At 39.9% G+C, this 12,879-nt stretch overlaps 1 protein-coding gene across 2 annotated transcripts in view; it reads right to left on the reverse strand.

The window, feature by feature from the left end:
* Positions 1-8,766: 8,766 nt before the first annotated feature.
* CLK4 (CDC like kinase 4) overlaps positions 8,767-12,879 on the reverse strand; it is a 28,730-nt gene continuing 24,617 nt past the window's right edge. For both annotated transcript variants that reach the window (XM_077746360.1, XM_077746359.1), the window contains exons 11-13: positions 10,331-10,410; positions 9,521-9,611; positions 8,767-9,436 (exon numbers count right to left, since the gene is read on the reverse strand). In XM_077746360.1, the coding sequence (XP_077602486.1) occupies positions 9,296-9,436; positions 9,521-9,611; positions 10,331-10,410 (312 nt within the window). In that variant the 3' untranslated portion in view covers positions 8,767-9,295. The remainder of the gene's footprint in view (positions 9,437-9,520; positions 9,612-10,330; positions 10,411-12,879) is intronic.

Here is a 12,879-nt window from a genome sequence, read left to right on the forward strand (position 1 = left end):
AATCTGAGCTCTTCCAATTCACTGAACTCCTACCCCCAAGGAATTAGCTGATAGGTGAGAAATGAAGGACTCAAAGGGCTGGAAGCTTCTTTACATTAGGAATTTCAACATGGAGGCTTGATTAGAACTAGGTTTTTGTTTTGTTTTGTTTTGTTTTGTTTTTAAGGCAGTGATACTTTACAGGTGCTGTGTATTTTCTATTGTATCACCCTAGAAGCAGATCAACACATCATCTGCTTGTCAATCTGAGGTTCAGATTGATCCCTGAGTTCACGTTATCAGCTTGATCCCTTCCTTATAAAATTCTCTGTCAACTTTCCTCCATTGACGTTTTAACCTCCACTGATGTTTTCAACTTTCAGTGGTGAATGGTGCCTGGATCCATTCTTTCTTCTTTTTAATGTTTATTTACTTATTTTTGAGAGAACAAGCAGGGAAGGGGATGAGAGACACACACACAGAATCCGAAGCAGGGTCTCTGAGCTGTCAGCACAGAGCCCGACGCGGGGGCTCAAAGTCAAACCATGAGATCATGACCTGAGCCCAAGTTGGACGCTTAACCAACTGAGCCACCCAGGCGCCCCTGGATCCATTATTTCATTAAGAGTTATAACATAGTGCCTTTCTAACATCTCTTCTGTGTTCACCAGAAGGAATTCTCTTTAAAAAATTTCCCTTCATCAACCATCAGTTTACAGGATCAGTAAGGACTAGAGAAATAGATACCAGTGGTGAAATATTGGATGTGGGAAATCCTTTTAAGACAAATGACCCAGTTTCATTAGCAAAGAAACAGAATGTGAGGGGCAAAAGACACAGATTGTAATTCTGAGAGACCACACATTGGTAATGTGTGGACCCTGACTGGGTCCTGATTCAAACCAAGCAACTATAAAATGATATTTTTTTAAAGACAAACTTTAAATATAGACTCAACGTCAGATAAGGAATTATTTCATTAGGTATAATAATGGCATATTTTTAAAAACTAAAAGGTATACAGGGGTGCCTGGGTGGCTCAGTCGGTTAAGCATCCAACTTCAGCTCAGGTCATGATCTCACAGTTCGTGGGTTTGAGCCCCGCATCGGGCTCTGTGCTGACCTCTAGTCAGAGCCTGGAGTCTGTTTCAGATTCTGTGTCTCCCTCTCTCTCTGACCCTCCCCTGCCCATGCTGTCTCTCTCTCTCTCAAAAATAAATAAAACATTAAGGGCGCCTGGGTGGCTTAGTCGGTTGAGCGTCCGACTTTCGCTTAGGTCATGATCTCGCAGTTCGTGGGTTCAAGCCCCGCGTCAGGCTCTGTGCTGACTGCCAGCTCAGAGCCTGGAGCCTGTTTCAGTCTGTGACTCCCTCTCTCTCTGACCCTCGCCTGCTCACGCTGTCTCTCTCTCTCCTAGAAATAAATAAAACATTTTTAAAAATTAAAAAAAAATAAAAGGCATACAGAAATATTATGAGTGAAATGGTATGGGATCTGGCATTTGTATTTAAACACATGAAGAAAATAGGTTGAGAAAGATGAAACAAAATTTGCAGAATGTTTTAATTTTTTCTTTAATGTTTTATTTTTGAGAGACTGCAAGCAGGGGAAGGGCAGAGAGAGCCGGGGTGGGTGGGGGACAGAGGTTCCAAAGCAGGCTCCACCCTGACAGCAGTGAGCCTGATGTGGGGCTTGAACTCATGAACCTCGAGATGATGACCTAAGCCAAAGTCAGATGCTCAACCAACTAAACCATCCAGGAGGTCCTACAGTCAAACTTGTTAAAACTTCTGCAATGAATGTTTTTAACTTAAATGTTTTTAAATGTTTTTAATTTTTGAAGCTGGGCTATATGCACTTAGAAGTTCATTATTATACTTCTACATTATATTTTTTAAAATTACCAATATAGGGGCACCTGCGTGGCTCAGTCAGTTGAGCCTCCAACTCTTGATTTTGGCCCAGGTCATGATTCCAGGGCTGTGGGATCAAGTCTCGCATTGGGCTCTGTCCTGAGAGAGCATGGGGCCTGCTTAAGATTCTCTCCCCCTCCCCCCCACCCTCCGCTCTCTGCCCTTCCCCTGCTTGCACACACTCTCTCTCAAATTAAAAAAAAAAAAAAGTTTTTAATTACCAACATAGAACTAGCCAGCTTTCCCTAAATGACTCAAATTAAGTGTATTCATATTATCTATATCCCAAAAGGCTGGGTTGACTGAGCCACCCAGACGCCCCAAAACTAACTGATCTTTTTTTTTTTAACTAATCGGTCTTTAACTTTACATTCCCTCTATCAACAACAAGAAACAAAACCAATTACCTAACCAAACAAAACTTTAGCTTATGGATTTAGTGGCAGATAGCAACCTCTTAAAATTGGTAAAATGATCAGGGCTTGGGATTCTCTCTTCCTCTCTGCCTCTCCTTCATGCGCACTCTAAAAATAAATGAACTTTTAAAAAAAGGTAAAATGATCAACTCTTTTAAGAATTAAAATTGTTTCGACCTGTTTATTTGCAAAAGTTCAGTCTACTAAGCCGAAAATTACACCATTATTGATACTATTATTTGTAATGAATTCTTCTGACCATAATATTTGAAAATGTAGCCTGTTGGGGTGCCTGGGTGGCTCAGTTGGTTAAGTGTTTGACTTTGGCTCAGGTCATGATCTCATGGTTCCTGAGTTCAAGCCCCGCATCGGGCTCTGTGCTGACAGGTCAGAGCCGGAAGTCTGCTTCGGATTCTGTGTCTCCCTGTCTCTCTGCTCCTCCCCCTCTCACGCTCTTTCTATCAAAAATAAACATTAAAAGTGTAAAAAAAAATGTAGCTTGTTAAGCAGCACTGGATGTTTAAATGTAAAATGTTTTCTTTGCACCAAGTTTTGTGGGAATCACAAATTTTAAATTGGAAAGAATTTAAAAACTCAGTCTACCTATCTGACAAAGTGTGTCTTCATTCATTCACTCATTCATGTCAAGATAAGCTTTAAATACTGGTGTGTGCCTACCTACTTAAAACAGAATGCATTTTTTAATTAAAAACTTTTTACTGTTTATTTTTAAAACTTTTTATTTAATGTTTATTTTTGAGAGAGAAACAGAGTGAGAGTTAGTGGGGGTGGGGGAGGCGCACGCAGAGACAGGGAGACAGAATCCAAAGCAGTCTTCAGGCTCTGAGCTGTCAGCACAGAGCCAGATCTGGGGCTCGAACTCATGCACCATGAGATCATGACCAGAACTGAAATCGGACACTTAACCAACTGAGCCACCCAGGCACCCTAAAACATAATACGTTTTCAAATGACCATGCCATTTAACTATGTGGTGGTTGAAGCTACATACCAACTACTGAAGAAAAATGAATGGAATCCAAATGTAAAACTTCCTATTAACTATCACTTTCCATTTCATCCTGGGTCATTTCACAGTAGAACTGTGAACAAAAATCAAACTGATGGTTCTTGATTCAATGAAGTATGCTTTAAGCACAGTTCTGGAATTTAGGAAACCTGAGTTGAAGTCACAGTGTAGACACAATTGAAGAGACTTAAACCACTTCCCATGTTTTTAGCATCTAGCTCAAGGTTACTCAGAGGGATAGTTTTCAATTAAAAAAAAAAAAAAACTTTTGTTTTAGAGAGAGTGTGAGCACACACGAGTGGGGGAGAGGGTCAGAGGGGGAGGAAGGGAATCTCAAGCAGGCTCCACGTTGAGTGGGGAGCCCTACGCGGAGCTCAGTCCTATGACCCTGGGATTGTGACATGCACCGAAATCAAGAGTCAGACACTCAACCGACTGAGCCACCCAGGCGCCCCTACTTTTCATTTTTATGAAGTATTCAACTTCATAAGGTAATTTGCTATCAATTGAGTAACAGCAAGAGTCAATTTTATTCACCTACCCTGAAAATTCTGATGAATGCTTGGATGCATGAGAGAATACCTGATAAATATGCAGTAGCAGAAAACATTGCAAATAACCCTTTTAGCTGCAGTTTTCAAAATGCCTCATAAAATCCAAGTTCTCAAAATGGACTAGATTGGAATGTAGGAACTGAACCCATAAAACGCCCAGAAGTAAACACAGGTGGTCCTTGACAGTTCTTGGCGGTAATATTTTGGATTTTTTTTGCAACAAAAGCAATAAACAAGTGGGACTACATCATACTAAGTTTTTGCACAGGAAAGGAAACCACCAACAAAATGTAAAGGCAACCTACTGAATGGATGAAAATACTAGCAAACCATATAGTGGAGAAGGGGTTAATATCCAATATATGAAGAATTCTTACCACTCAAAGGAAAATAGTCTGATTTAAAAATGGGCACAGGATCTGAAACAACACCCATTACACAACCAAACAAAACTTTAGCTTGTATATTTGCCCCAAGATGACATACAGATGGCCAACAGACACCTAAAGAGATGTTCAACATCATAAGTCATCAAGAAAATGGAAATCAAAACCACAATATCACCTCACAATCTGTTAGAATGACTATTATCAAAGACAAGAAGTAAGTGTTGGCCAGCAAGTGGAGAAAAGGGAACACTTGTGCGCTGTTGGTGAGAACGTAAGTCGGTACAGCCACTATGGACAACAGTATGGAGGCTTCTCAAATAATTAAAATAGAACTGCCATATGCTCCAGCAATGCCACATCTGAGTTATCTAAGGAAAAAGAAAACACTAGCTGAAAAGATACATATGCCACCCCCCATGTTCACTGCAGCATTATTTACAATAGCCAAGATATGAAAACCTAAGTGGATAAAGAAAACATGATACATGTGTGCACACACTCTATCAGCTATTGAAAAAGAATAAAATCCTGTCATTTTGTTTGCAATGGCAAACAAAACACGGTTGGACCTTGAGGCATTATGCTAAGAAGCCAGAGAGAAAAAAAACAAATACTATGTGATCTCTCTTATATGTGGGATCTAAAATAAACAAAAACCACCACAAAGAAAAAACAAAATAAAACAAAAAAGCCTGAGGTGCCAGGGTGGCTCAGTCCATTGAGCATCTGACTCTTGATTTCGGTTCAGGTCAGGATGCAAAGGTCATGTGATCAAGCTCCTAGTTGGGCTCTTCGCTGAGCACCTGCTTCAGATTCTCTCTATCCCTTTCTCTCTGCCCTTCTCCTGCTAGTGAGCCCACTCTCTCTCAAAGTAAATAAGCATTTCAAAAAAACAAACAAAAATCCTCCCAAAAAACTCAGATTGATGGTGGTTGCAAGAGGTAGGGGGAGGGGATGCCAGGGGGTGGGCAAAATGGTTGTGAAAAGGGGTCAAAAGGTACAATTTTTAGTTATGGCATGGGGACATGGTGTACAACATGACGACTATGGTCAGTAATACTGTATTGCGTATTTGAAAGTTGCTGAAAGAGTAAATCTTCAAAGTTCTCATCACAAGAAAACATTTTAACTGATGGATGTTAACTAGACTTGGCAATATATACAAAAAATGTACACCTAAAACTAACATGTCAATTATACCTTAATTAAAATTTCTTAAAAATATTTATATTGAGAGGGGAGGAGGGAGGGAGAGAGAGAGGAGAGAGAGAGAGAGAGAGAGAGAGAGAGAGAGAGAGAGAGAGAGAGAGAGACTCAAACACAGCACTNGAGAGAGAGAGAGAGAGAGAGAGAGAGAGAGAGAGAGAGGGAGAGAATCCCAAGCAGGCTCCACACTGTCAGCACAGAGTCCCACTCGGGGCTCAATCTCATGAACCATGAGGTTATGACCAAAGCCGAGATCAAGAGTCAGACACTTAACCGACTGAATCACACAGGTGCCCCTAAATGTTTTCTCAGGCAAAAATCTAGTGCTTTCAGAAAATGAGTTCAGAAGGGCCTGGGTGGCTCAGGCAGTTGGGCGTCCAATTCTTGATTCCGGCTCAGGTAATGATTTCCCAGTTCAGTGGTTCAAGCCCCATGGCAGGCTCTGGACAGTACGGAGGCTGCTTGCAATTCTGTCCCTCTCTCTGCCCCTCCCCCACTCATGTAAGCACTCTCAAAGTATACTTAAAAAAGAAATGAGTTCAGAAGCACAAGGCTAAAGCCTTAGGAATCTCAGAGCTCACAGGAAGGAAGATTGGCAATAGATAATGATCCCAGAGGTACCACCTGAACTACTAAAATATTTCTTCTATCTTTAATGAAATTTCACTTTAATTTCCAAATTTCTAGAAATTATACCAAGGTATTAGCAAACACGCTCTGTGAAGAATGTAAATACTTTTGAGAAGACAATGTGGGTTAGCAATCATTAACTTCTTAGAAATGGTGTGGACATTTTTTCGGAAGAAAAACATCTTAAGTTCAGCTACTCTGAGACAGTTAATTTCTGATGGAGAAAGTAAACATTAATTTGGAAATTTGAAGCACTTGCAGGGAAAGGGCCAGAGGCTTAGATAATACGGCAGCACTGGTAAAATGGAAAGAGGGGAAAATCAAGGTTGGCAGACACCTTTTCTCTCCACAGCAACATTGCTAGGGTCAGGGAAAACCTTTTTTTTTTTTTTACATCAAACACTCCTTTAAAAAACCTTGTCACTTACGGTCAGGGAAATACAAATCAAAACTACAATAAGCTATTACGTCACACCTGTCAGAATGGCTAAAATTACCAACTCAGGAAACAACAGGTGCTGGTGAGGATGTGGAGAAAGGAGTCCTCTTACACTGCCGGTGGGGACGCAAACTGGTGCAGCCACTCTGGAGAACGGGATGGAGTCCTCAAAAAGTTAAAAATAGAACTATCTCCTGCTAGGTATTTACCCAAAAGATTAAAAAAATACAGATTTGAAAGGACACATGCACCCTGATGTTTACAGCACACTGTCAACAAATTATGGAAAAGAGCCAAAATGTCTGTCAACTGATGAACGAATAAAGATGTAAGGGGTGCCTGCGTGGTTAAGTGTCTCACTCTTGATTTCCACTCAGGTCATGATCTCATGGTTCGTGAGATTGAGCCCAATGTTGGACTCTGTACTGACAGCACAGAGCCTGCTAGGGATTCCCTCCCTTTTCACCCCTCCCTGCTGTGCATGCATGGACTCTCAAAAAAACCAACAAAACCAACAAAAGAAAGGTGTGTACACACACTCAAATGGAATGTTACTCAGCCATACAAAACAATGAAATCTTGCCATTTGCAACACGGATGGAGCTAGAGTATTATGCTAAGTGAAATACGTCAAAGACAAATACCATATGTGGATTTTAAGAAACCGAACATAGGCGGTTAAAAAAAAAAAAAAAAGAGGAAAACCAAGAAACAGACTCTTAACTAGAGACAATTGATGGGTTACCCAGAGGGGAGGTAGGTAGGAGAGATGAGTTATATAGGTGACGGAGATTAAAGAGTGGGCCTGTTAAATGTTCATTTTTGAGAGAGAGAGAGAGAGAGAGAGAGGGTGTGTGTTAGGGGGGCAGGGGCAGAGAAAGACACACAGAATCCGAAGCAGGCTCCAGGCTCTGAGCTGTCAGCACAGAGCCCGATGCGGGGCTCAAACTCCCAAACCGTGAGATCATGACCTGAGCCGAAGTTGGACGCTTAACCGACTGAGCCACCCAGGTGCCCCTAAGGACTGCCCTTGTGATGAGCACTATATATTGTTCAGTTCTGAGTCAAAATTCTATACCTGAAACTAGTATTACACTGTATGTTAACTGGAACTTAGATAAAAGCTTGGGGAGAAAACAAAACCCTTAACACATAGAATATAGTCCAACTATTTTATGAGGGCACATTTACCGTATGTGTACTGCATCAGAGGCATAAGCATTAATTTATGCAGTGATCCTATGGTAAAATTTTAGCTTTCTTAAATTTCTAGTCAAATTCAGGAACATAAGCATTGTTACACTGGCCAATGCCACCTGTGAATAATGTCGGGAACCCAGCCTGGTTTCGGTTTGTCATACAAGAAAATTCCATGTGTTCTGTTTAATATACAGACAACTCAAACCTTAGTGTAATGCACTTATAAAATGGCAATACTTTTGACAAAAAAGCCAACTTGTATCAATCAATTATGGATTCTATAACAAATAGTATTTCTACCTGGCAGTTGTTATTTACTATATTAAGTAACATTTACTATGTAGTTTCTTCCTCTTTTTTAATGTTTATTTTTAGAGCGAGCACCAGTGCACACACTGGGGAGGGACAGAAAGAGGGGGGGACAGAGGATCCAAAGCTGGCTCTGCTGACAGCAGAGAGCCTGATGAAGGCTCAAACACACAAACTATGAGATCATGACTTCTTGGCCCGAGCCAAAGTTGGAACCTTAACCCAGTGAGCCACCCAGGTACCCTTATGTATAGTTCCTAACGTGAAAACAGGTAAGTTAGAAAAAACACCTATAGGCAAACAAAAACTACCATGTTAACTAACCAATTATGGTCTGGAAATTTCTGCAAAGGTTTCTTCCCAAAGTGTTTTCCAATCAAGTCATTCTTTTGCTCCAGTAAAGATTAACACAAACATAAACTGCTTAACAACCTAATTCTCATAGGCGGAGTGAACTTTAAGTTATTTACTTCATTTGATATGGAAACTGAGGCTAGACAATTTCAAAACTCACGATTTGGTATTAAAAATTAATCCTCATGCATCAGATTCCTATTTCAAAGTTTGCAACTTTCCGGTTAGACTTTACTCTTAAATGAAGTGTGTATGTGCTTTTCTTAACCAACCGGTCACGACCGACAAACTGGGTGCTTTTCTCTGAATGCTACTTCTCCCTACTGACATCACCCAAGGAGACAAAACACAATTCTTAAAATTTAATGATATTCCAACAGTAAACATTTCCTATGGGTTTTGGTTTCCAATACCTGCCTATCAGGAGTTAATAATACTTATTACCTGTTTAACAATTACAGAAAAACTTTAAAGTTAAGAAAAGTTCTGAATTTGAGGTATATAAAGAATATTCATTAAGAATAAAGTAGTCAAGATTTCCTTTTACTCAAAAAAATCACTTCAAAGAATTGACCTCCATGTACAAAAGACAGGATCAATCACATTTATCACTGGACACAAAGAATATTCCAAAGGTCTTTAAAAATGGTAATTAATCCCAAAAAGAAAAATTAACTTTAACTTGTATAGTTCATTATCAAGACCATACTTGCTTAACAAGGTAATTATGCTATTGATACAAAACATACAGTATTTACACTTAACTGTACAAAATAATTTAATGTTTACAAAAATATTAGAATGTTTAGAGTTGACTGACACAGTCTTAAGTAATCTCTTCTAGAGAAGTATATAGTAAGACCACTGATTTCCGTTTCATTTCTTTTTTAATAAGTCAAAGAAAGGATGCTGCAAGGCTTCATCCAAGGTAATTCTTTTCACTGGATCATATTCTAACATTCTTCGTACCAGATCAAACAGTTTCTCATGTTCTTCGTCATGGGAAAGCATAAATTCCTGGGGAAAGAAATATTTTTGTTTAAGGAAGAGATTTAAAAATAGTTTTTAAAAACCTTTTATAACCTTTCTAATCTTTTTTACCTTTAATGGTTTGCAGCGTCTCCTAACGTATCTACCCGCAGAACTATGCTCATCCCAATCTAGCTGGTTATGATGAAAGTACTTGCGTTTTCTGTAAGAAAAAGAAGTCTGAATCAGAAACAACAAAAGAGCTACACATTTATCCTAATCTCACCAGAACACATGGAAGCACGAACATAGTCTATCTACGCTGACGCACGCACACACACACACGCATACGATTTTTTAAAATCCAGCAATGACATACTGGATCAAACATACTGTGTAACCCATCTTCCCTAATCTTGTGCCCCCTAAGGTTCCCATGCCCTACCTAAGTGGTTCAGAAATACCACACATGGAACAGTGACAGCTTATGGACCCATTCCCATAAATGTGGATTTCACGAGATCTGGAGTGGGGGGAAGCTGTGTTTGCCAACCACTCTAGTATCCTGTTCAAAGGCACACAGCTAGCTAGTGATAGTATGGAATACAAACAGACATGGCTAGGACTCCAAAATCAACCTTTTTACTACTCTATGTATTATGTTTATAGCAAGTGAGGAAAACATTTCTGCAAAGTTGAACTCGAGTGTAAAAAGACACTATTAGTAGATCACAAGGTAAATACTGCGTTACTTTTTAAAAATCTGACTTTATGGTTCATAGCAGCACTCTCCACAATAGCTAAAACATGGAAAGAGCCTAAGTGTTCATCANATTCAAAATCTGAAGTCCTGGAACAAGCAATAACCACAAAGTTGGGTTTTCTGTAATTTGAATACAGGCCACTGCCTGGACCCAAAAAGGCTTTAATCTTATAGCATACCTTGTCTTCTGAATCATGTGTGTTGGTATGGGTCCTAATATTCGTTCCATCATTGCCAGGTGCTCTTTACTATCATGAGTCTAAAACACAAAGGAAAAAGAAATTTAGCACTTTTCCCTCCCTTACATGCACAGTAAAGGAAAATACAAGAAAACAGAGCTGACACAAAAGGACCAGATTTAGACAGCTGCGTAGTTTATATCACACTCTAACTTCAGAGATGAAACAATACTGAGTGAGGTATACACCAATAAAACTAAAGTCTGATATCCAACAGTAAGGTTCTGTATAGCAAGCAGATAGACAATTTAATGTGAAACTAAACAATTTCCTTGGTATTTTCATTTCTTACACTGTTCACTGAAGACTGACTAGGGATCAGTACCAGAAAAACAGTCTCCTCATTTAATCAGTTGCTGACCCCAAACTGACTTCCAGTCACCAATGAAGAGCGTATGTTAACATTTACTACTGAGCAATAAAAATAGAGTTGTAATAATTCTCACAACAATCCTGAGCTCGGTACGTGGGCACATGACTTTCAAAGGAGTTAAGATACTAGCCCAAGGTCACACAGCTCATAAATGAGAAAAGGTGAGCTACGGATCTAAGTCAAAATTTATCTTCTTCAGTCATACAGGAACAGAGCTTTGGCTCAAGTGGAAGAGAGAAAACTGGCACACTTAAAGCTGAACAGTATGCTCCTAGATCAAAGGTTGGCAAACTTTTGTAAAGGTCCAAACGGTAGTATTTTAGGCCTGGCTGGTTATAAATGGTCTCTGTCATGTATTTTTTTGTTTAAAAGCAGGCATCCAGGCAGAGTATCATCCACCAACTCCTCCATCTGCAGAGCAGATGCTTTTTAAATTCTATCAAACTACTGTTCCTAGCACATTGCTTCCAAAACGTTAAGTCCCTAATTCAGAACAGAAGTAATACTAGCTCTGCACTTATTTTTTTATTTTCCAAACCAATACAGCTTTTATTCCTTCTTTAAAATATCACTAATAAGGGGCGCCTGGGTGGCTGAGTCCGTTAAGTGTCCAACTTTGGGTCAGATCACGGTCTCACAGTTTGTGAGTTCGAGTCCTGCATTGCGCTCTGTGCTGTCAGTGCAGTGCAGCTTGGGAGTTCTCTCTCTCTCCCTCTCTGCCCCTACCCCACTCATGCTATCTCAAAATAAATAAATTAAGTTTTTAAAAATATATATCAAAAAGAAGTCTGAAAAACCATTCAGCCTCTTGTCAATCCACAGCTGGACAACTTACATCTTATTCATAAGCCTGCCGAATAGTCCCTTTTACAGAAACACAGAAACCACCCCAAACTGTTCTGATCTCTTTGTTTATAACTGCTATGGCTTGCTCAATCAGAGCAACTGAGTTTGATACAAGTTCAATGTCATTTCCTTCAAGAACTCCTCTTTCTGGGCTTGGGAGATACTCAACAAGTGAACCCTGCCACTGTATTTCTCACCCAAGAAATTTTGGATTTCAACAAGAGAAATCATTCTGCTGAATAATAACGATGATGGGGAAACGAGCATACACGGACCTCATCTTCTAATGGAAGCCAGCGTAATATCCTTGATCGTGGTCTGTAGAGACAGAAAAGAACTGGCTACTGTTCACTATTTCCCCGCCATTTGTCAACCTAGAGCCTCCTTTTTCTTTCCCAGGAGACGGAGTACGTTGAGATGACTGAAGTCCCTTCGCAGGGTTCCTTTGGGGCCGTTCACATTAACAGCGCATCCCCTCAGAGTGGTGTCGACATTTTCTGGAATGTCGACAGTGTGACTGTCGAGAATGTCTTCATTCTCACAGTAGTTGCAGCAAAGGGCTAGTTCCGCATTTTTAAGAAGTTCCTTAGTTGAAGAGTATTTTGGAGGGGGGAATTCAAAATAAAAACCTTATCTCAAACCAATGTTAATAATCTGCACTCAAGACCTCAGAGTGATTTACAATCACAGATCATATGAAGCAACTATTTTGTGTGTCAGATGAAGAAATTGTGCATTCTGCTCAACTTTTCCTTGACCCTCTGCTTACAGACCAGACACTACCTCCAAGAACTGAGTAGTCACCATGTTCTAGGTATCAAACTTGTCTATGAAGTCAGAGTACTTTTAACAGGATCTCTATGGATTAGAAACAGGAGAAGTCTGGTGACGGGCCCCTCAGGCAGTGAACACACATTCTACAATAGCCACCACCTAAGTGACTCTTACTCCTCATAGCTTCCTCTCCACCCTGTACTGCCCCCAACTTCAAATCAACCTCAACAGCAGAAGCCAGAACCCACCAAATCTGCACCCCCAACTCCCAAAACAAATCACAACACTCTGATCACATTACAACCCTACTTCAAGCTCTTTAATGGTTGCACGACTTAGATCTTCCAAGACTGTTAGATGTCAGTTGTAAGGAAAACTTTAAAGGAAAAAAATCAGAGACTTAAAAAATATTTATTTTTTGTTTTGCCAAATAAGGACTTTAATTTTAAAAACCCAATTACCGACAACTATTATCATCATTCCATAAAAGGGGCAT

Source organism: Crocuta crocuta, unplaced genomic scaffold (assembly GCF_008692635.1).
Source record: "Crocuta crocuta isolate KB4526 unplaced genomic scaffold, BGI_CrCroc_1.0 scaffold218, whole genome shotgun sequence".
Lineage (NCBI taxonomy): Eukaryota > Metazoa > Chordata > Mammalia > Carnivora > Hyaenidae > Crocuta > Crocuta crocuta.